The 25,175-nt window shown below is 38.9% G+C and overlaps 1 protein-coding gene across 9 annotated transcripts in view; it reads left to right on the forward strand.

Annotated features, from left to right (window-relative positions):
- Nucleotides 1–25,175, forward strand: part of STXBP4 (syntaxin binding protein 4) — a 204,714-nt gene that overhangs the window by 63,951 nt on the left and 115,588 nt on the right. For 7 of the 9 annotated variants that reach the window (XR_016223597.1, XR_016223598.1, XM_008271271.5 and 4 more), the window contains 3 exons: nt 4,284–4,375; nt 14,752–14,841; nt 19,316–19,381. Coding sequence is in view for 5 of the 9 variants with exons in the window: in XM_008271271.5 (XP_008269493.3) it covers nt 4,284–4,375; nt 14,752–14,841; nt 19,316–19,381 (248 nt within the window). In the remaining 4 variants the exon portion in view is untranslated. Of the gene's footprint in view, nt 1–4,283; nt 4,376–14,751; nt 14,842–19,315; nt 19,382–24,538; nt 24,699–25,175 lie in introns of all 9 variants that reach the window. The other 2 variants (XR_016223599.1, XR_016223600.1) reach the window with 1 other exon arrangement.

The raw sequence follows: 25,175 nt of genomic DNA on the forward strand, positions 1-25,175 counted from the left end.
AAAAGCATCTATATTGCTTAAAAAAATGAAAGAAAATTCACCTTTTGGTTTCAAGTGATGATGATAGCATAATTTTGGTCCCATCTCCTCTTGAGAAATCACCCTAAAATAATAATAGTAAGAAACAGAAATATATGTATAAATCCAACTATAATATCTGAGGACAGAAGGCAAATGAGGAAAGAGCAGTAAACAAATGATTGAACTGAGGCAAGTAAAGTCCAGTATCTGAAAAGATAAATCCCAGTGAGAGGTGATCTGACCCTTAGGAACTGAAGGGATCTGGTGTTTCTGCAGACTGCTTAGGCAAGGCGTTTAAACCAAGATTGTAGAAAATCTTTTTAAGGAGAGTTATACGTGTTCTTCCCTGCCCATTCTAAAGCAGCCCAGCAGCTACCACTCCTTCACATCTCCAGGAAAAAAGAAGTTTGTTTCCTTGAGAAACTAAACCAGAGATGTCGCTCCCCCTCTTCATGGAGGAATGACACTAAACCCTGCCTAGGCTTCATATCCGAGTCACGGCACCATTATGTCGCTCCCCCTCTTCGCGGAGGAACAACACAGGACCCTGCGCTGTTCTTTTGTCTGCTCGGCCCTTCCCGGGTTTGCTGCTGTTTTTTCCCAGGTTGGCTACCGACCCTTCCACCTCCGTGGAAGGGCGGTTCCCCCTGCCACTTTCCCCACTTCCGCGGGGGAGCGGCACACCGCCGGCCGGCTCTCTCGGGGGCTGCACAGGTGTTCCCTCAGATAGATGTTCCTGGTGCATGTTGTCTCTCTCCTCCTTTATAGTCCTCTTCCACCAATCCCAACTCTGCTACCCACACGCCGAGTACGCTGCTCTCCTCCAATCAGGAGCAGGATCAGCTCCTGCAGGTCATCACTCAAGTTGGCGAGAGGCAGCTGCGTAGAAGTTGTTACTCCCTTCTCAGCACCATATTGTGGGAGAGCAGATGCATAGAATAAGTCTTAATTCCAGTAACAGTCTAGTCCGAGTTGCTCCCCACAATTCCCCCTTTCTTTTTATTTTTGGCGTTGATACGCACCTGTCTTCGGTGCCCCACGGCACACACTCTGCTCTACTTGCTAGAGTTGCCCATAGGTGCTTACAAGCCCTACCAATCAGGCAAACCAAATCCGGGTCCTCTCTTCGCCATGTTGTGAGGTTTTTAGGCGCTGATGCGTGCCTGTGTTCGGTGCCCTGCAGCGCATGCTCTGCTAGAACTGCCTGCAGGTGCTTACAAGCCCTACCAATCAGGCAAACTGAATCCAAGCCCTCTCATTGCCGTCTTGTGGGGAGACTTATTGGTGTTGATAATGTGCCTGTCTTCGGTGACCTGCAGCCACCCACAGGTGCTTATCGTCTTACTAATCAGGCAGACCGAATCCAAGCTCTCTCATTGCCGTGTTGTGGGGAGGCCTTATTTTTCTCTATTTCTCTACCTCCGGGCATTCCTATCTCTCCTATTTTACTTCTATCTGCCAGCATTCCTATTTCTCTCATTTTACTTCTAAACTTCTGTTTCTCTTATCCCCGCGGCTTCCCGGCGCCCGCCCCAAGGCTGCTTCTCGGCGCCTCGCCCCGCGGCGGCTTCCCGGCTCTGCGCAGCTTCAGCCCGCGCTTCTCTCATCTGTGCGGCTTCCCAGCTTCGCGTGCGCTCCGCGGTCTCTGTGCCCTTCGCACCCGCACCACGGCCTCCGCGCTAGCCCTGCACTTCCTACTCGCGCCCCGTGCGCTCTCCCCATTCGTGCCCCACGCGCTCTCTCTGCGCGCGGCGGCTTCCACGAGTCACACAGCCTAGCTCACGTTTCCGCCACTGGTTGGTTTAGTTTTCAGTCTAAGTTCCCCGGGCTAACCTGATGAAATGCAACCTATAGCTTACGTCTCCGCTCCCGGTTTGGCTTCCCGTCTTTTGCTCCCCGGGCTAATCTGACGGATTCCAACCTGGCTTACGTCTCCGCCTCTGGTTTTAGCTTTTCGCCTTTTGCTCCCCGGGCTGACTTGAAGAATTCCAACCTGGCTTACGTCTCCGCCTCAGCCTGCCCCCGCGGCTTCATCCTCCCTAACATTTTTCTCTACCCGATATGTTTCCTAACTTTTCTTCCAACAGTATTCCTCCCTCATTTCTCCTGGCTTCTCCCCATAGTCCGTATCCGAGTCTATGCCTAGGCTTTCAATAGCTTCTTCCGGCACCTTTTCCGTCCGGCTTTCCCCTAGGCTCTTTGCTAGTCTCTCTCTCCGGTATTTTCCCGCTTCTTCCCTCCTAGGTTTCCTATCCAAGTCACGGCACCATTATGTCGCTCCCCCTCTTCATGGAGGAACGACACTAAACCCTGCCTAGGTTTCATATCCGAGTCACGGCACCATTATGTCGCTCCCCGTCTTCGTGGAGGAACAACACAGGACCCTGCGCTGTTCTTTTGTCTGCTCGGCCCTTCCCGGGTTTGCTGCTGTTTTTTCCCGGATTGGCTACCGACCCTTCCACCTCCGTGGAAGGGCGGTTCCCCCTGCCACTTTCCCCACTTCCGCGGGGGAGCGGCACACCGCCGGCCGGCTCTCTCGGGGGCTGCACAGGTGTTCCCTCAGATGTTCCCCTTAGATGTTCCTGGTGCATGTTGTCTCTCTCCTCCTTTATAGTCCTCTTCCACCAATCCCAACTCTGCTACCCACACGCCGAGTACGCTGCTCTCCTCCAATCAGGAGCAGGATCAGCTCCTGCAGGTCATCACTCAAGTTGGCGAGAGGCAGCTGCGTAGAAGTTGTTACTCCCTTCTCAGCACCATATTGTGGGAGAGCAGATGCATAGAATAAGTCTTAATTCCAGTAACAGTCTAGTCCGAGTTGCTCCCCACAAGAGAGATTATGGACCTATAGTTGCCAGCAGCAAGGGAGTTTGGAGAAGTATATGGGGAGTCACTACTTATAATACACACCACGATCACTCAGTGAAATCCAAGTTTAGACATATAATCAGGAGATTCGAGATTTTTCTCTTAAAAAACTCAACAAAATGTCAGCTGGCCATCTGATTGTCATGGTGTGAAACCTGCCAGTTGACAAGGCCAGTTATGCATGCAGAATTGCTGGTCTATTTTATTTTAATAAATAATTCTTAAATATAAGCTAATACCCTGGTGTTCTCCAAAATTTGGAGAAATCCGCTAACATAAAATTTAGATCCCCAAACTATCAAACAGAAAAAAGGAACTCAAAAAAAAAAAGAAAGAATGAAGAGCATTATTATAATTAAGATAATTATAATTAACATCTTTAAGAAGATAAGTGAAGGCAATGCATCCATAAAATAGGACCAGTGTGTTCTAAACTAGAAGGTCAGAGAACACTTAAAATGACCCTTCAAAAAAAATTGAGAATACATAGATGAACAGATCTTCTATATCTGAAGAAGTCATGGACTGCTGTGACACGCATTTGCCAAGGAGCCTTGGGCAGTATAAGATGGTTGACCTGTCTTAGCTCCAAGTCTGTTCACCTGTATAATGAAGAGAATAAGAGGCCCTCCCTCTGCAGATTATTGTAAGGATGAGATTGCTGAGAATCATGGCTGGCATACAGTGGCTGTGATACATAAACAGTAGCTGCTGCTATTATTATTAAACCTCAGCTCCTTCCAGCTTGAAAAGCCCTAAGTCATAATATTGTCATATGTTTGAGAAAAAGTTCTCATAATACAAGAGTTGGGAATTAAATAGTGTCTGTGAAATGTATTTGCTTTATTATTTTCAGAAGTGAATTATTAATTTTAGCAAAGTTACCTAAATTAAGTTAAATCAGTTTCTCTCATCTCCTGTTTAAATCACTTCATGAGAATCATTTTTATGTTTTTTAAGTTTTTTCATTTATTTGAGAGAAGCATATAGGCTGACAGATCCTATCTGATGGTTTTTCTCTGCAAATGGACTGGAACCAGTAACCAAGAACACAGTCCTGTGTAGGTGGCAGGAACCCGATTACTTGAGCCATTCCTGCTGCCTCCCAGGGTCTGCACTGGTGGGAAACTACAGTCGGGAGCCTGGGTCAGGAATAGAACCCTGATGGGAGATGAGGACCTCTTACTGCTCTACTAAATACCTACTCCTCTCTCTTCTTATTTGAACTTATATTTACCTGTAACTTCAACCAGTGCTATTTTAAGATAATTTATGTAAGTTAAGTTTGAAGAATTAGTTATAAAATACATAGTTTCAACTTAACATAGAAAAGTGTTAAGATTTACTAGATGAGGTTAACTGCTGTGTTCTTACTGAAATGTTTTCCATTTTAGATTTTGTCCAGGTTGCCAGAAACTTATTTGCCCTGCAGTTGGATGAAGTAAATGTTGATACACATGAAATTTCAAACATATTAGATTCACAGGTAAGGTATGCCTTATAGAATTGTCTTAATTGAATTAAAGTCACAAGCCTTGAATGTTACTTGTCATGCATGTAGACTTTTTTCTCTTTTTATTTTGAAAGTATACACATAATGTGTGTTCCTTCAAAAAATATATAAAATATAGACAGTTTCTCTTGAGCTTCCCATGCTTGTCTGTCACTTGCCCCTGTGTTACTTCTATCCCTAAGTTTACCAGCTTTGACAGTTTGACTTGTGGAAGGATACATACCATAATTAGCTGACTATACAGATAGATAATGTATGTGTGTGTCCATTCTGATCTGTTTTTTTTTTAATTTTTATTTATTTATTTGAGAGGTAGAGTTACATACAGTGAGAGGTAGAGACAGAGAGAAAGGTCTTCCTTCCACTGGTTCACTCCCCAGATGGCTGCAATGGCCGGAGCTGCACCAATCCAAAGCTAGGAGCCAGGTGCCTCCTCCCAGTCTCCCACTCAGGTGCAGGGGCCCAAGCACTTGGGCCATCTTCCACTGCCTTCCATAGCAGAGAGTTGGATCAGAAGAGGAGCAGCCAGGCCTCGAACCAACGCCCATATGGGATGCTGGTGCTGAAGGAGGAGGATTAACCTACTGCGCCATGGTGCTGGCCCCCTTATCTGTTTTATCTCACTATAAAGTACAGTCAGATAAATACTCATATCATAAATGCATGCCATATGAAATTTTATTATCTGAACCATCAGCATTATATGAAGAAGCACTAAATATATGTGTTACCTCAGATGTTCTCCTACCTCCATGTTCCTTTCAGTTACTACTGACAGATCCTCACCCAAAATCAGGAAAACACTCTTTTGCCTTCTAATAACATAGATAAGTTTTACCTAATTTGGTGTCTTATATAAAATGGACTTATGGAGCCCTGATACATTATAAATTTTATTTTTAAAGATGCATGTATTTATTTGAAAGGCATAGTTACACAGAGAGGGAGGGAGGGAAGGAGGGAGAGAGAGAGATGGATAGAGAGAGAGAGAGCCTTCCATCCGCTGATTCATTCCTCAAGTGGCCACAATGGCTGGAGCTGGGCCAATCTGAAGCCTGGAGCCTGGAGCCTGGAACTTCTTCCAGGTTTCTCACATGGGTTCGGAGGCTCAAGCACTTGGACCTTCTTCTGCTACTTTCCCAGGTGCATTAGCAAGGATCTGGGTAGAAAGTGAAACAGCCAGGTCTCGAACTGGCGCCCATAAGGGATATTGGCATCACAAATGGAGGCTTAACCTGCTAACGCCGTGATGCCAGTCCGGAAACTGGAATTTAAAAATAAGATTATTTTGTTGCTAAAAATGTTGAAGTCCGTGTGTAAATGAGAAACCTTCAGTAACATCATGGAAAATGCATGTTATCAAAAAGTTATGCAAGAATTTAAAAAATTTTTGTACCAAAATAAACTTACCTTTTTTCATGAAAATTTTGAACTATACTTGGACTTAACAGTACAGAATTATCAAAACAATAGAAATATGATAGAAATTTTGATAATTTTTGAAAGTAACTTAAAAAATATAAATTCCTATTTTAATGGGCTAGAAGAATTATTTGCAATCCACCTTTATCATTTATAAAGTTTCATATTTCCAAGGGCATTTCTAGGTTTTTTATTCTGGTATGACTTCTTGGCTTCATAAATCTTGATAACTGGTAAGACATGTTCTCCCACCTTGTCCTTTTTATTTATTTTACTTGTGAATTCTATGTATTAATTTTCTTTTAAATACATGATTATAAGTATCAAAAACTATAGTACATTTTATATTATGGAATAGTTTTTTTAAATGAAAAAATTTATAATCATTGGAAACAAAACCATGATAAATACTATATATTTATCATGTACATGATGTTTTAGAATATGTATACTGTATAGTAATACTCAATAGAGGTAATTAATGTATTACAAACTCACATGCTTGTTCTTTTTTTGGTGACAAAATTTAAAATTCAGTCTCTTAAAAATTTTACAATATAATACATTGTTATAGGTGTAGTCATAACTTTATATTATTGACCTATTCACTTATTCCCCCTTACTGAAAGTTTGCATCCCTTGACCATCGTCTCCCTAACCTCTTATCTCCCATGTTCTTTTTGAATACTGCTCTGCCTACTCTTTGCTCTTATCTTGTCCAGATAAGTTCCACCAAACACTTACTCTATTGAATTTATGGATGATTTTAGGACGATGCAACATGTTTGTAAATTTACTTCTTCCTGTCTGTAAACATACTTTGACTTCTTATTTATAACTTTTTAAAAAAGATTTAATTTATTTGAGAAGTAGAGTTACAGACACAGAAAGGGAAAGATAGAAAGAAAAGTCTTCCATCCACTGGTTCATGCCCCAAATAGCTCCAACAGCTAGAGCTGACCCAATTTGAAGCCAGGAGCCAGGAGCTTCTTCTAGGTCTACCACACAGGTGCAGTGGCCCAAACACTTCGGCCATCTTCTACTGCTTTCCCAGGCCATACCAAAGAGCTGGATCGGAAGAGGAGCTTCCGATCGGTGCTCATATGGGATTCCAGCACCACAGGCAGAGCTTTAGCCCACTACATCACAGTGCCAGTCCCATTATGCATAACTTTTAAGTGTCATATACTGCATTTTATATTTTCTCCAATAAGAGGTTTTATAATCTTTTGTAAGGTTAATTAATCTTTTTATCTATGCTCTTTATTGCCATTATAAAAAAGTGTCTTCCTAAATTTAATTTTAAGTTTTTTTAATTTTGTCTAAAAATGCAATTGATTATCACATATTCTTATATCTGGCAACCTTGTGCTCATTTGTTTTTCAATTTTCAGAAAGTATTTGGTATTTTTTTTCTTTTATTGGCACCCTTTTTGAAATGCTGGTATTCTAATAAAGGTCTGTTTGTTTTATTTTTTTCTTTGTCTTCAAATATTACTTTTAAAAAAAGATTTGTTTATTTATTTGAAAGTCAGAATTACAGAGAGAGGGAGAGACAGAGAGAGATCTTTAATCTGCTGGTTCACTCCCCAGATGGCCACAGCAGCTAGAACTGGGCAAGACCAAAACCAGGAGCCAGTAGCTTCTTCCAGGTGTCCTATAGGGTGCAGGAGCCCAAGCACTTGGGCCATCCCCCGCTGCCTTCCCAGACACATTAGCAGTGAGCTAGATTGGAAGTGGAGCTGCTGGGACTCAAAACCGGCACCTGTATGCATTGCAGGTGCTGCAGAGGGCAGCTTAACCTGCTGCACCACATCACCGGCTCCTCAAATATTCTTTATAATATGGATGGTCAAGTACCGTGAATGCTACTTTAAATCCATAAATTCAAGCAAGGGCATAAATAAATATTTCTGATAATTTCTTCTTCTAGTTCAAATTTAGAAATCAAATTGCACTTTTATTTCATATGGTGGTCCACTGTTTTCAAGTAATATGCCTTTTTGCATGAAGTTTGAATATTATTTATTATTTAGTGGTCGAAGTGCAGCATGTAAGTATGCAATTTATTAGAGAAAAAAGTGATCCACTGATTTAAAAAATTATGTATGTCTCTTTTTTAATGTTTCATATTACTTTATCCTATTTAATAAGCAATCTTTTACTGCTAAGTAAATTGCCAGTTGTAATCACCCAAAGACCTCACCATTTTGGTAACTCTATGGAGAACACCTCCTTCTCCCAGAATTCACAGGCACTTATTTGTCAGGACAAATTCTGTACATTTGGTGGAGGAGAACTAAGACTGTATGAGAGCATAGTTTTCTTCCTGCTGATTTGGGTGTTGACAGCAGAGCATTGTTTCGTTACTGCCAGATATTTCTTTAAGCTGCCATACCCATTGTTGATGAGGCAGGGAAAAGATGGTTGAGTAGCTTACAACATGCCCATGAAGTGGGGATTTCAGAGTACTTTGTAGGAGCATGCAGAGCTTTTTTAGCAGCTGCAGAGAGATTCTTATGCTCCAAATTAGTGATTTACTTCCTTCTTGCCAGTATGATTTTAGGGTAGATAGGAAGGTGTTTAATCTGTGAAACTTTGATAGCAAAAGCAATTTGCTGTTGCATTAGTATAAAATGTTCTACATGCCCATAATTTCCTGTTTGTGGCTTCAGATCAAAATGTTGTGCAATAACCACTATATTAACTTTTAAAATTTCTTATATTGTGTTCTGCTTGTCAACACATAGAAGATAGGCTCTGAAGTCTTGGCTCTTTTTTTATTTCTCTTACTTTAATCCACAAAAGAATACATTTTTCCCCATACTCACATATATAACTGAAGCAGGTTCCCTCAAAGCATTACTTGCCTTTTCTGCATTTATATATTCCTATTTAATATTCAGTTATATTTTATTAAAACCTTAGTTTCAGAATTCACTAATAGATGATGTGTTACAATTTGAAAAAACACTATAGAAATCACTGCTTGTCATGTGGTTCACCAAAAAAACAAAAGAAAATTATTTTATGATGTAATTCCCCATCTTTCTTGTGTTAAGAAACAATGTATTGCTTTATCTGAAGTATATCAGTTGTGGTTGAAGATACTGACTGGCTGTGCAGGTGGGGAAATTCCACAATGGTTACCTCCTTAACCATCTCATTTTCACAAACAACAGAGTCAAGTCTGTGCTCATTTTCTTTTCTTCTTGGTTGGTAAAGATGACTTAATTTAAAAAAAATTTTTTTACTGAAATAGAGAAGACTCATTGTAATAGAAAAAATCTGTTCTTGAACTTCACAATAAATAGAATCATAGAGTATGTACTCTTATGCAACTTGCTTCTTTTGTTCATCACTGTCACTTTTGTTCATCACTCTTAAGATTTCTTGAAATGCTATTCTTTAAGTAGGTATAAATCAGCCCTGCTTTTGTTTATTTTACAAAACTTTTAGGTTCAGAAGAATATGGCATTTAGAACAGAAAATAAAATTTTCTGATTGTGATTTCAGTCTACATTGCTCTATTAAAAATTCCACATACTGCTACACCTGCTGCTGGCACAAGGTTATACACTAAAATGGCAAGGTTGGAACCCACATTTAGCAGTAATCTAAATTTAACAACAGCAGATTGTAGTCCATCACACTATAATGGTTTTACCAGACTAATCAAGTGTCATGAATGGATTATCCTATAATCAGAGAGAACACTGCAAATTCACAATCTGGACTCTTGTTAACTCAATTCTGTGAATTGCAAATCACCATTTTAACAATAGAAATAACATAGAATGGACGATATCAAAGTGACTTGTACATGATAAGACTGAGTAGTGTTTCACTCATATGGGTCATGCATCCCTAATCTAAATATTTTGAGTATCACATCACATCATTTCAGATTTGGTTCACTTAGGTTTTTGGATTAGTGTATGGCCTACCAGTAAAATCTGAATATTTTATTCCAGATCTGAAAAACTTAAAAATCTGAAACACTTACAGTCCCAAGTATTTTGGATTAGAGATACTCAACCTGTACTGAGATGTGATATCAATGGCATTTGTATGTGTGACAGTAAACGCTTTATAACCACTTTCCTTAAGACTCACCTGTAAAATACCAAATATATATTGAATAACTACAGTATGCATGGCATTGTGTTAAGTGCTGTAGTACATATTGTTAGGATAGATAAAACTCGACTATTTACTCTAAGGAAATGTCGTGGACACAAATAATTTTGGTAAAACCGCATTGTGTGATAAGGCCATAATAGTAATTGAACATTCAGAAAAGATTCCTAACACAGTTGGCATTTGAGTGAATTTTGAAGGTTAAGTGGGATTCTGTCTGCTTGAGAGGTAAGTAAGGAATAATAAGAGTTATATTTTGGCCGGCGCCGCGGCTCACTAGGCTAATCCTCCGCCTTGCGGCGCCGGCACACCGGGTTCTAGTCCCGGTCAGGGCGCCAGATTCTGTCCCGGTTGCCCCTTTTCCAGGCCAGCTCTCTGGTATGGCCCGGGAGTGCAGTGGAGGATGGTCCAGGTGCTTGGGCCCTGCACCCCATGGGAGACCAGGAGAAGCACCTGGCTCCTGCCTTCGGATCTGGCCGCAGCGCGTCGGCCGCGGCGGCCATTGGAGGGTGAACCAACAGCAAAGGAAGACGTTTCTCTCTGTCTCTCTCTCTCTCACTGTCCACTCTGCCTGTAAAAAAAAAAAAAAAAAAAAAAAAGAGTTATATTTTAGCATGAATCAAAAAAAAATTGTAAGTTGTAAGCAGAGTAGTGTGCTTTTAAAGAAGGTAATTGGTATATGCAGATAGGTGAGTAGGGTAGTACAGTCACAATTTTGTAAGGAGTGAAGATAATCAAATGGGTTCCTGAGGAAAAGCCTTATAAAAAATTAGAGTGAAACAGAAATTATTGTTCTGTTTAAAATTAATTAAGGTGGGGAAATGTGGCCAATGGAATAGTGGTTTTCCAGAGTTGATACAAATCAACTAAAATTATGATGGGGGGCCGGTGCTGTGGCACAGAGGGTTAATGCCCTGGCCTGAAGCGTTGACGTCCCATATGGGTGCTGGTTTGAGACCCGGCCACTCCACTTCCGATCCAGCTCTCTGCTATGGCCTTGGAAAGCAGTAAAAGATGGCCCAAGTCCTTGGACCCCTGCACCCACATGGGAGACCTGGAGGAAGCTCCTGGCTCCTGGCTTCGGATCAGTGCAGCTCTGGCATTTGTGGCCATCTGGGGAGTAAACCATCGGATGGAAGACCTCTCTCTCTCTCTCTCTCTCTCTCTCTCTCTCTCTGCCTCTCTGTGTAACTCTGACTTTCAAATAAATAAATAAAACTTTAAAAAATTATGATGATGGAATAGTAATAAATAGACATGAGGTCAGAGCTAGTCAGCACAGTCTAATGACCTCCAGAAGGAGACTGGAAAAACAGGAGTGGAGATACTTTACAATGTTATTTACCAGTAGTTCACAAGAGTCAGGAAACCCAAGAATCACAAATGTTGCTGAAAAGAGTAAGATAGGAAAGGGATGTAGAAGGTTAGAATGAGAAAATTCAAGAGTTAAAGGTAGACTTAAAAATAAGCTTCTGTCTGGAATTATTAAATAGTAACATTTCATTTCACCTGCTGTTTCCTTATTTTTCAATAGAAATTTATTAAAACATGTGAGCACTGGGGCTGGTGCTGTGGTGTGGCGGGTAAAGCCACCACCTGCAGTTCCAGTATCCCATCTGGGCACCAATTTGAGTTCTAGCTGCTCCATTTCCAATCCAGTTCTCTGCGATGGCCTGGGAAAGCAGTAGAAAATGACTTAAGTCTTTGGCCCCTGAATCCATGTGAGAGACCTGGAAGAAGCTCCAGACTCCTGGCTTCTGGGTTGGCCCAGCTCTGTCTGTTGTGGCCTTTTGGGGAGTGAACCAGCAGATGGAAGTCTTCTCTCTCTACCTCTGTCTCACTGTAACTCTGCCTTTCAAATAAATATTTTTTTTTTTTAAATGTGAGCACAAGGGGATTTTTCCAAGAATTCAAAAGTAACATCTATGGCCAGTTCTCTAGCTACAAGTTTTTGTTGCTTAGTACAATAGCAATATGAAACTTATTTTTTTAAGTCATGGTTTGTTCTAACTGTTTAATCTGGTGTTTTTTTCTCCCAAAATGGTACCATGGATTCTTTTTTGCATGATTTACTTCCATTGTATTAAGCTCAAAATCTTATGGTCTCATTGGAACCTGAAAATCCCAGTCTGTAGTTTCTCTTGATAAAATGTTATAGCTCAAAAAAATGCTATAGCTCTACTATCCAAAATTGTATTTAAACCTTCAAATCTTGCCTATTTCACTTCTTAGAATAAGAATATATAATAAGGGGGTGGCATTGTGGCAGCTGGTTAAGCCATAGCCTGCACTGCCTGCATCCCCTACAAGTGCCAGGTAGACTCCTACCTACTCTGCTTCCAATCCAGCTCTCTGTTAATGTACCTGGGAAGGCAGCAGAAGATGGCCCAATTGCTTGGGTCCCTGCCACCCATGTGGAAAACCCAGATGGAGCTTCTGCCTCCTGGCTTTGGCCTGACCCAGCCTCAGTTGTTGTGGCCATTTGGGGAGTGAAACTCCCTTTTTCTCTGTCACTTTGTCTCTTTGTAACTCTGTCTTTCAAATAAATAAATAAATAAGTCTTAGGGGCTGGTGCTGTGGCATAGTGGGAAGGGCTGCTACCTGCAGTGCCGGCATCCCATATGGACGCATGTTTGGGTTCAAACTGCTCCACTTCTGATCCAGCGCTCTGCTATGGCCTGAGTCCTTAGACCCCTGGTAGGCTCCTGGCTTCTGGCTTCAGATCGGCCCAACTGCTGCCATTGCAGCCATTTGGGAGTAGACTGGTGGATGGAGGACCTCTCTCTCTCTGCCTCTGCCTCTGCCTCTGTCTCTGTGACTCTGCCTCTCAAATAAATAAATCTTAAAAAATTAAATAAAGGAACCCATGCGGGTTCTCCCTCCAGCTTTAAAAAAAGGGTGAGGAGTGGGGATCAGTGCTGTAGTGTAACCAATAGAGCTGACACCTGCAATGCCGGCATCCCATATGGGTGCTCAAGTGCTTGGGCCCCTGCACTCATGAGGGAGACCCGAATGAAGCGTTTAGCTTCGGACCAGCCCAGCTCCAGCCATTGTGGCCATTTGGGGAGTGAACCAGCAAACGGAGGATCGATCTCTCTCTCTCTCTCTCTCTCTCTCTCTCTCTCTCCCTCCCCCCCCCAACTCCACCTTTCAAATAAGTTAAATAAATAAATAATAAGAAAATGTATAATCCAACCATTTCAATATTGAATAGCAGTGTTTCCCATATCGTGTGCTGCAGATGTAAGTTCCTTGAACTAGTACAAAACAATTTTTTAAAGTGATGTGGTGAATAGGTGGGGAAATGGTAGAAGTCATTAAATTATAGTTCTTATTTGGAATGCATAGGCTTATTAACATAATAAAGCTGTTGGAGACCATGTAGGAAAGAATGTTAATATTTTGTAAAGCCTATACCACTACCATCCAAGTTTCTTTTTTACAAAGCAATAGTGTAATATCCTTTGTAGCACACTTTTAGAAAGATTGTTACTTTTGAAAATCTGTTCAAAATCTAGGACAATATAGGAACTGATTCTTATGACTATGTTTGTTAAAGAGTACTTCTTTTGTCGAGTAATGAACAGATGAAGAATATGAGATCACATAAACTATGGATAATGGCTTTAGATACCCAAAAGTTAATATGGTAGGAGAAAAGAAAATAGTAATGTTGAGAGAAAAAATGTCTTCCCAAACTTAAAGAATGACTCCTAAAGTTCACCAAGCAAATCGAGTTAGTTACGTTCATTCTACCATGGTTTTTGTGGAATAGTTAGTAAAGTCACAGACCATGGGGTCAGACCTCTCTGGCAGTCTAATGGTCATATGTGAGCTGTGAAGCCTTAGGCAAGTTTCGCTAACCTGTCTGTGCTCATTTCCTCATCATAAAATGGAGACAGGGCTATTTCAATATTGAATACATATAGTTCTTAGCAGTACATCTACATATGATCAAGTTTCCAATAATGCTTAATATTATTTATATTGTCTTTTCATAAACTATACTTGCTTCTTTGCCTAGAGGGTCCTACTGTAAGCACACACTTACATACCAATCACTTTTTCCACTTAATCCTTTCTATTTTCCATACTTTCTAGCTCTTTTATATCTCTCATAGAGAAGTTAGACTTGGATTTTATCTCTGATTAGATTCCATTGGTTTTTACCTCGTGTTGACTGTCAAACAGATCATGCTAGACATAAGAGATATTGCCATACCTGCTATTTTTTGTTGCTATTCACTTGTACATGACCGTTTACACTAAGTTTGCCCACAGTTCCTGTGTAGTAATCTTTTTTAAGCTACTTGGCTGTTCTATTATGTTTCATATAGTTCAAATGAGATGCATAATTGATGAGTATTTTATTGGGCTCATATAAACAACCTTGATTTTGTTAGCCTTAGGTATAACGCTCTTGGAATGAATATCTCTAGGGAATAGTTTGTGGTGTTAATTAATTTCTTAAGTTTTTTGATATTATGAAGAGTCTTAGAATTTGGACTTTTAAGGAAAATTGTATTGTTAGGAATCATAAAGGTAACAAAATAATATATATCTTATTATTATTATCTCAATTCTGGTACAAATAACAAGGTTAAGCTTAAATGAATAAGATTGCTCCCGATTTATATTCTCTCTTATCTAATCAAATAACTGAAAAGTTAGAAACTGCATTTTGTTATTAGAGTGCAAACACTGAGGCTAGTCTCAAAGGATTTTGTGTTAGTTCTCATAATTAGCATCTAATGCAAAACTTTTCTCTTGTATTTTAATGTTGACAGCTTCTTCCCTGTGATTCTTTAGAAGCAGATGAAATGGAAAAGCTTCAGCATGAAAGAAATGATGCCTTGGAAGAAGTGAACACACTCAAGGTAACCTAAAATTTATCTTCTTTATATAGAAGTTCTTTTTGAAAAAAAAAAAAAGAGTAATTAATCCTGTGTTGAATTCTGATGTATTTGGGCTTGGTTTTATTTTTAATGAAGAAATATTAATATGAAATAAAATTCTTTGTTCAGTTAGTTTTTAGGTGGCTCACACACTTATTTGTACTTCACAACATCCTTGTCAGATTTAGTATGACAGTGGTTTTTGCTTACGCCTTCTTATCTGGCTACCTCTCAACCTTTTTTCTCTCTTGTTGGTGACAAGGACCAAATTAGGTGAGGAGCCATTGAAACAAGCAGTGACAGTTTCGATCCTTTTATGTTCATTGGGAAATACATTTTTTTAATTGGGTAAGGCCATACTTAAGGGACATCATGGTTTGCTAATGTACTTTAGAATTAAGATAATATGATTTAAAGGAGGAAGAAATATACATGTGCCAAATATACCAAAAAATTTTGATTCTCCATATATAATTGCATTGTTTTTAGTAGAATATTAAATTTAAACTATAGTTTTAAAGAAAGCTGTTATATTTTCCAAATCTTTAAGAAAGGCAGCATAACTACTTCATTTACCATTTTTTTTTTTTTTTTTTGACAGGCAGAGTGGACAGTGAGAGAGACCGGGAGAAAGGTCCTCCTTTGCCATTGGCTCACCCTCCAATGGCCACCGCAGCCAGTGCTGTGCAGCTGGTGCACCGTGCTGATCCGAAGCCTGGAGCCAGGAGCTTCTTCTGGGCTCCCATGGGGTGCAGGGCCCAAGCACTTTGGGTCATCCTCCACTGCACTCCCTGGCCATAGCAGAGAGCTGGCCTGAAAGAGGGGCAACCGGGACAGAATCCAGCGCCCCGACTGGGACTAGAACCCGGTGTGCCGGCGCCGCAAGGCAGAGGATTAGCCTATTGAGCCACGGCGCCGGCTACTTCATTTACCATTAATTCACACAGGAATATTTATTTTTGCTTCTGACTACAAAAGTGAAATTCTATTGTTAATTATTGAATTTCTATTAAAATAAATTTTATAATAAAAAGAAAACTTTACTCCTACCTTGGTCTAACTACTCCAACCTCTGAAAGACACCATTGATAAAAATATCACATTTAAGCTGGCGCTGCAGCTCACTAGGCTAATCCTCCACCTTGCGGCGCCGGCACACCGGGTTCTAGTCCTGGTCGGGGCGCCGGATTCTGTCCCAGTTGCCCCTCTTCCAGGCCAGCTCTCTGCTGTGGCCCGGGAGTGCAGTGGAGGATGACCCAAAGTGCTTGGGCCCTGCACCCCATGGGAGACCAGGATAAGTACCTGGCTCCTGCCATTGGATCAGCACAGTGCGCTGGCTGCAGCTCGCCTGCTGCGGCAGCCATTGGAGGGTGAACCAACAGCGAAGGAAGACCTTTGTCTCTGTCTCTCTCTCTCACTGTCCACTCTGCCTGTCAAAAAAAAAATATATATATATATATCATATTTAACCTTTCAGAAAGTTTCTTTTCACAGCCCATCATATTTTTAAAAATAAATGTGTGCAGAATGGGTATATGGGAAAGATCTGTACCTTCCTCTCAGTTTTGCTGTGAACATAAATCTCTCTTTTTAAAAAAGTCTTTAAAAGTAAATAAATATAAACTTTACATAAATTATTTCATACACTCACTTTTTAAAAAATTGCCTTTTTTTTCTCAGTGTTACAGTTATATACTTTTTGGGTAAATATATACAGATCTCCCATATTCTTCTGAATGGCCCTCCTATATTTTTAAAGATACTATTCCAAATTATTTGGTCATTTCCTTTTTGATGATTAATTCTACCTTTAACAGCTTTGTAGGTGTATCTTTGAGTAATTGTGCAAGTATATACACAGAATAAATCTCTAAAAGTAGAATTGTTTTATTAAAATATATAAACATATAAACTTTTATATACATTACCACATTCCCTTTGAAAAGTCTTTGCCAATTTACACCCCTTCCAAATGTATAAGAACATTCCACTACTACAGGAATATTTTAAATATGTATTCTCAAAGCCACTGTCTTTCCATATTTTTAAAGAAAATAATGAAGAGTTTAATTAGCAATCATTTCTTCTTACTCTATTGGAAAATTTAGCCAGTGTTGACAACCTCAATGTGATAGCATTTTTATATGATTTATCTCTGTGTGAACCATTTGATCTTGTTATTTATCAGAATTTTCAGAGGCTCTTAGGTCGTCATTATTAAATTTAATGATATATTTCAGTTTTTATTTGAATATAATTCTTAGCTATTGGAATTTTAATTTAAAATTTTATATAGAATGCTCATGTAACACTTGAATAAGGCTTCCCTGAGGAATCATTTGATAAATTAGCATTCACCTTTAAAGTTCATGAAATGTAACTAAAAATATCCTAATGTGAAAAATACCTGAAATCTCAAATAAAACAAATTCTACATTTTATAATTACCTTCACACCAAAACCTACCTATGGGCTAAGAATTATTTAAAGAAATATACAAGACAGTGTACAAAATAATAAGTATTTTATTTGAGGTAGCATTTATATTTTCAGCGTTTCTACATGTATTATACACATACACATGAAATGGCAGGTTATTAAGTGAAGGTTATGTAGATGATCTCTCATCACTTTTCATTATCCTGTGGCATTGTTATTATTCATGTCTGATTTAAGGTACAAATTAAAAATGAAACCAAGATAATTGTATGCCATTGACTAATTTCTATTTTGCAAAAATGAGTTTTTAAACCACTGTGTTTATTTAACATGAACTCTTTCTTCAAAATTCACATTGCTACTACTTTGCAAAGGTGAATGAAAGTAGATATATTTTCCATTTACAGATGCAAAAAGTAGGGCACCAAGAATGAAGGTGACTTGCCAGAACATAAAAACCTAGGAGCCAGCAGTCTCTTGGCTCCTTGTCTGTGACATATTCATTAGATTGTTATATTACATTCATCTTCATATACTTTCCTTTCACCTCTTAGACAAGATGGAGCTGAAATAACTAGAAAGCAGATTGCCTCTTGTAAACATTGCAATGTTGCTATGAACCTTTACTACTCACTTAAGGTTGAAGCAATTCTTCTGTTCAAATTGATAGTAAAATGGCTCATAATTACTCTTAATATTTTTTTTTTCTTTTTGACAGGCAGAGCAGACAGAGAGAGACAGAGAGAAAGGTCTTCCTTTTGCCGTTGGTTCACCCTCCAATGGCCGCCGCAGCAGGCGCGCTGCAGCCAGCGCACCGCGCTGATCCAATGGCAGGAGCCAGGTGCTTCTCCTGGTCTCCCGTGGGGTGCAGGGCCCAAGCACTTGGGCCATCCTCCACTGTACTCCTGGGCCACAGCAGAGAGCTGGCCTGGAAGAGGGGCAACCGGGACAGAATCTGGCGCCCCGACCAGGACTAGAACCCAGTGTGCCGGCGCTGCAAGGTGGAGGATTAGCCTAGTGAGCTGCAGCGCCGGCCAATATTTCTTATTTAACCAATAAAATGTGAATTTTTAAAAGATATACTCAACAAAATTGGACATTTAAGGGCATATGCTTGACTTGATTTTATGTTTAAGAATGAAAATATCTTACTTAGATTCATAACTTTCATCTACTTCATTAAGTATTATTTTATATATCAGTTATACTAATCTTTTATGTTATGGATAATCTTCTAAGAATAAACTAAAATTAGAAGACTAATAGGCAGTCTAGTTTCATGTGCCCTCTTTAGCATAGTTAAAGACCTTTACTTCTAACTTCTAATAAAGATACTGCTACATTGGAAGCTCTTTGGTGATAATAGCTCCAGAATTTATTTGATATTTAAACATTTGATCCTGGGTGACTTCTTTTTGAAATCAGTTTTTGAGATTTTACAAAATTGAGAGAACAAAAAGTACACTGATATCACAATTATATTGAAGATAATTACTTTAAAATGGTATGTCTAGCCGGCGCCGCGGCTCACTAGGCTAATCCTCCGCCTAGTGGCGCCTGCACACCGGGTTCTAGTCCTGGTCGGGGCGCCGGATTCTGTCCCGGTTGCCCCTCTTCCAGGCCAGCTCTCTGCTGTGGCCACGGAGTGCAGTGGAGGATGACCCAAAGTGCTTGGGCCCTGCACCCCATGGGAGACCAGGATAAGTACCTGGCTCCTGCCATTGAATCAGCGCGGTGCACCGGCCACAGCGTGCCGGCTGCGGCGGCCATTGGAGGGTGAACCAACGGCAAAAGGAAGACCTTTCTCTCTGTCTCTCTCTCTCACTGTCCACTCTGCCTATCAAAAAAAAAAAAAAAAAATGGTATGTGTATAGCCAGAAAATTTACTGAGATCTACATTTTTTAATTATAGCAATTTGATGTCTGGGAAATATATAAGCTTTGACACAAAGAACAAAAAATCATATTTATTGATACCTTCATAACAACTTATTAATTTATTGGTTTTTAAATGTAGGAAAAACTATTTGAATCAGAGAGGCAAAGGAAGCAATTGGCAGAAGAACTCCAGAATGTAAAACAAGTAAGTACCTCTTGTGTAAATGTGTGTTTGTATGTGTACACAAGATATGAGGTACAGACCTTAGTAATGCAAATACAGTATGAAATAGTATTGATCTCAAAAAGACTCACTTTGGAAACTATATTTGTGCTGAAATCCTGCTATTATGACTCAAAGAAATCTTAAAAACCACCTTTGAAATTGCTTTCAAAATCAGATAACTGCATGCCCAATGACCAGTTGCCATTGATCTTTACTCTTTTATTTTTACTCTTTAATTTCTCCTTTTCTTCCTTTCCTCCCTTTTATTTTATTACTCTTACCTCATTTTCTTAAAGGAAAAAAAAGAAACCAAGATACAGCATCTTTTACTTTTAGCTGGTAAAAATTATGAATTTGAATTATCTTAAAACAAATATATAATGGCTTCATCATGTAATAAAGGTAAAAATAATAAATTAATTACAGGGAAAGAGTGAAGAAGCACTGTTAGAGATCAATATTGATTACTTCGTTTTTGGATCTCCCTCACTCTGTCCTTGAAGAAAATATAAAATCAACATAGAAAGCAAATAGAACTGTACAGGTCCCATATCTTCATATGACTGTGCCAGAGAGTGCCACAACTTTCAAAGTACTTACAAATAGCGTAAAATTAAAAAAAAAAAAATCCAGTGCCACTCTACTGTTCACCTGCCGCTAAAACCTGGGCTGTAGAAAGCAGCAGAGTAGAAGTCTTAAAAAACTATGGTAAAGACTAGGCAGTAACAGAGGAATTAGATAAAATACAAACAATCACCCCCAAAAGTGTAGCAATAAATGCCAAAATACTGAATATATGTCAGGACTTGATGGTTCTCCACACTGGCTGCAAGAATGACCTGAAAGGGTGTGCACAGTGGCAACCTTGGAGGATCACTGCTGCTTGGTGCTGGTGGGCGGCGGGGGAGAGGAATCAGATTAACTTAGGATGGGTAGAATCCCATGGAGTCTAGGATGTGATGGGAGAGAAGGAAATAAGAGGGGAAAATTAAGGATCTTGCAGAAATAAGAAAAGAAAAAAAGACATACAAATCTATACCACTCAACCTCCATGACCCTCAATAAAATTAGTCATAAAAGAACTGCACAGAAGAGGGTGCTCTTGAACTAAGAACTCTATGAAATAAAAAACAAAAAAATTCTATTCCCATCATTATAAAACAAATGCAAAAGTCAGCTGATGAGAATTAAAGCTTTCCTGTTGGTGAAAACTCTCCAAAAACAATTGAATCATGAAACTTAAGAAAACTATAATGTAACATTACAAACTCAGTTAAATATCCTCAAATAAGCTTTTGAAACTAAGAAAGATCTTAAATTGGAAATTTTTGAAAAGTAGAAATTGACCAAAATGGTGAAAGCAATGAAATTATAGTTAATACAACTTAGGAAAGAAATAGAAATAAATGACAAAATCATATATCAGAAATGAAAACTAAATTTTGCAAGGTGCCCAAGGCCAACAAAGAATATACTCATGTGACAAGGCATTGAAGCCAAAACCAAGAAAGTGAAAGTGAATTCACAAACTAAGAGTTTTTGAAGACACCAATGATAGCAACTGAATAACACTAATAGTTGGAATTAGAATCCAAGACAACTTTGCAAAATTAAAAGAAGACCTGAATGTAGTGAGCACCAAAGCATATTTAAGTGTTAGGATACCACTCACAACTTAAAAAGAACCCAGAACCCTTGGAGAAATGACTGACTTCAAGGCCAGGAGATGGTAAGTACAAAATGAATCTGAAACATCTGTACAAGAAAATTAGGAAGTGATCACAATGATGGGGACTTCCTATTAGGGAACTAGCTAGAAGGGACTTACACTGACCCAAATCTTGGAAGCACTGAGATAATTGAGTATAGTAATAAACTATAAATAACTGAAAAATGTTAAGTCATATCATTAGTAAATAGGTTGATTAATCAACATGAGAAAAGGAGTATTCTTGCTTAATGTTGAGTGCTGACCAGTAACTGTGGAGAGGCTGCCAGATTTGAAAGTCAGCATTTTGCATTTTAGTAAAGATTGCATTAGGTATAAATCATCAGATGCTAAATTTAGGGGGAAACTTTGATGAAGAGCAGAATTTTTAAATACAAGTATGGTTTAAAAGTACCTCTCTAGAGGCTGCTTGTTAATTACAAAAGGGAAAATAGTAATTATACAGTAAAAGATCAGAGAAAAGTCAGTGGATACTCAGAATTGGTATAACCATTGAAGACCAGATGGACATTGTGTAACTTTAAATGCAATACCCTGAAGAGAGCACAGCATCACATGTACAGTATTCTGCCTAAAAATGTACAGATTGAATCTAAGTATGAGTGAGCAGCATGAGGGAAGGTTTGTTTGTTTGTTTGTTTAAATGTATGTATGTTAGGGGTTATATTCTTAAGAAATGTCAATTCCATTTTGAAGCAAAGACAATAGGATGTTCTACATTAAAAGCAGTTAAAGAAACATGAAAACTAAATGCAATACTTAATCCTAGACTGGATCCTATACTGGAATGAGAAAAATGCTGTAAAGAACATAATTGGATAAATTGGCAAAACTGGAATATAGATGAGAAAGTATTGAATCAATATAAAACTTTGAACCATAGTGTGGTTTGTGTAATAAGTTTTGGGAAATACTGAAGTGTTCAGGGATAAAGGACCATGATGAATACATCTATCCTCAAATGTTTGAGTAAAAATGATATAGTATGCATGTGATATATGTGTGTGTATATATATATACATATACATATGAGTTTACATGAATATGTGAGATATTTCAAAAACATACATCTCAGTAGCCAGAAACCTTTAAATATCAATGACTTACAAGAATACCTATTTCTCAGCCGTTGCCGCAGCTCACTAGGCTAATCCTCCGCCTTGCGGCGCCGGCACCCCGGGTTCTAGTCCCAGTTGGGGCGCCGGATTCTGTCCTGGTTGCTCCTCTTCCAGTCCAGCTCTCTTCTGTGGCCCGGAAGGGCAGTGGAGGATGGCCCAGGTCCTTGGGCCCTACACCCGCCTGGGAGACCAGGAGGAAGCACCTGGCTCCTGTCTTTGGATCGGCACAGCGTGCCAGCTGCAACGTGCCAGCCATAGTGGCCATTTGGGGGATGAACCAACGGAAAAAGGAAGACCTTTCTCTCTTTGTCTCTCTCTCACTGTCTAACTCTGCCTGTCAAAAAAAAGAATACCTATTTCTCTTTCATGGATATGTTGGCAAAAAGTCTGGGTACAGGATACAAGGATGTTCTTTGTACTGTTCTTATTCTTGCAACTCTTCTATACATTTGAAAGTATTTAAAGAATTTGAAAGATTTTTTAGTCTCCTATTTTTTGACCAATTTTCTGACAGCTATTAAATATTTTTATACTTCAGTTGAAATGTCTTTTCTGTTGCCAGACCTCTTTAAATTTTAGTGTTTCTTTATGTCCTAAAAGTAGACATTTGTTACTGTTTATATCTAGAATAAATTGAGATAAGTTTTTCTTATATTTAATCAAAATTATTTTTCTCCAAAATGTTGGAAACATGTAAGCTTTAGTATGTCAGTCATACTTGATAAAATAAAAATTATATTAAATGCTGAAGATGAATCTAAAGAAAAATAGCATATTATCTTTTTCTGGTAATTCCTACTTTTTCTATATGAGGGCATCCTATATTTATTTATTTGAAAGGATTAGTTTCTGTTGTTAAGAAAAGTCAGGTCTGCATGAGTAAATAATACTACGACTAATCTGTATCAAATTTAATAGAACTCAGGGCCAACACTGTGGGATAATTAAGCTGCCCTTTGCAATACTAACAACCCATATCAGAGTGCAGGTTCAACTCCCTGCTACTCTGCTTCAGATCCAGCTCCCTGTTAATGCTCCTGGGAAAGCAACAGACAATGGCAACAAAGTACTTAAATTCCTGCCACCCACTTGGGAGACTCAGAATGGAGTTCAGATCTCTTGGATTTAGCCTAGCCCAGAACTGGCCATTTGGGGAGTGAACCAGCAGATGGAAGACCTCTTTCTCTGTCTCTTCACCACTGTACCTTTTATATAAATAAAGAAATATTTTTAAAAAATTAATAATTTCAATAAGAAATAATGGGATGGAGATAAAAAAGAAAAAAAATATATATAAACAAAAACAGGATAGGGAATCTTAACTCAGTGAATAGTGAGTTGTTATAAGAATCAGTGTAGTAGATAATGGGCTTTGCAGTTAAACCATTAAGATTTATATCTTGACCCTGCCTCTTGCTGGCTTTTGACCTTCAGCAAATGACTTCACCTCTCTAAGCCTCAGTTTCCTAATCTTTGAAATGAATTGATAACAAGATCCTCCCCGACAATGTTAGAAGTATTAGTGAGATACCACACATAGGAAGCACTCAACAAATATAAACTATTATGGTTATTAATCTAAATAATAGGAGAAGCAATAGTAAAAGGTGGAAATGATTTGATTTAACTATTTGAAATCTAGATAAGAAAAATATAATTCTGGTGGAAGGGATAAAGGAACTTCTCATAGATAAGGTGTCATATGAGCTTGGGCAGACGAGAGCCTTCCAGGCAGAAAAAAACAACAGGAAAATCATGATAAAAAAGGGAATGCTCATTTTTAGAGTAAAAATAGGCCCTCTTCTATATTCTAATCTTACATTTTTTTGTTCATATGTGTGGGTCTTCATTTCTTAAAAAGGGAAAATATCTAACATTATTTCTGCATAGGATTTGAGGGTTTAAGAGCCTAAAGCTGTCAGAAATATATCCCTGAAAAATAATAGTTGTGATGTCAGTTCTTTTATCACCTTCACCCTCATCATTTCCTTCATTGTTAAAAGCCCATCATCATAAGGGTAGCATGGTCAGAGGAAGGTGTTAGGAGATAACATTTTGGGTGGGTATATTGGGACCAAAACATATAGGTAGGCACTTGCATGCTGATCTGATTTTAGACAGTGGAAAGCCTGTGGAGATAGTTGATGATGGAAAAAAATGAACAAGTTGCTCACTCTTTGTTTCACACTCTGTATCCAACTTGATAGTGACAAATTATAAGATTTTATCACTTTTTACCATGTCCATTATCAGTCTAAGCCACCATCATCACCTGTTTTACTGTTACAGCTTCCTACCAAATCACCCTGATTCTACCCTCACCCAACCCCTTTGTTTGGTCTGAACACAGCAGCCAGAAATATCATTTTTATTCTTCAATTAGAGCTCTTCAGAACTTTCTATGTCAGAAATACTGCTTCCCAAAACTGTTGCAAGTAGAAGCCTACAGGTAAGTATTGGAGCCTATAAGGGCTACTCAGTTTCCTCGCAGTCTCTTACTCCAGTGAGGTCATGTCTTACCATTCTTCTCCTCCTCTTTCCCTATTAGTTTTCCAGGCCCTCTGGACTCCCTATTCCATCCTCCCACTAACACTCTAGCCCTCGCGGTGGGCAGGGTGGCATTTTTGTTAGTATTGATACCTTCTGTTATCTGACATCATCTACTTGTCATGTGTTGACCTTTACCAATACCCCCAAGTGGAGGGTAAGGGTCCTGAGGGCAGCTGTCTTTGATTTGTCCTCTCTTTTATCTTATAACAATAACTGATGCATTGTTGGTGTTCAAATATTTGATGGATGATTAAAGGAATAAATGAGGTATAGTTAATTGAGAAATTGAGTTTTTAACTTAATTAGTTTGCATTCAAATTTAAAACCTGAGGAAGAATTAAACATTTTTCCATTAAACAAAAATTTATTGTTTTAG

Source organism: Oryctolagus cuniculus, chromosome 17 (assembly GCF_051225735.1).
Source record: "Oryctolagus cuniculus isolate XC-2025 breed Fujian yellow rabbit chromosome 17, ASM5122573v1, whole genome shotgun sequence".
NCBI classification, from domain to species: domain Eukaryota; kingdom Metazoa; phylum Chordata; class Mammalia; order Lagomorpha; family Leporidae; genus Oryctolagus; species Oryctolagus cuniculus.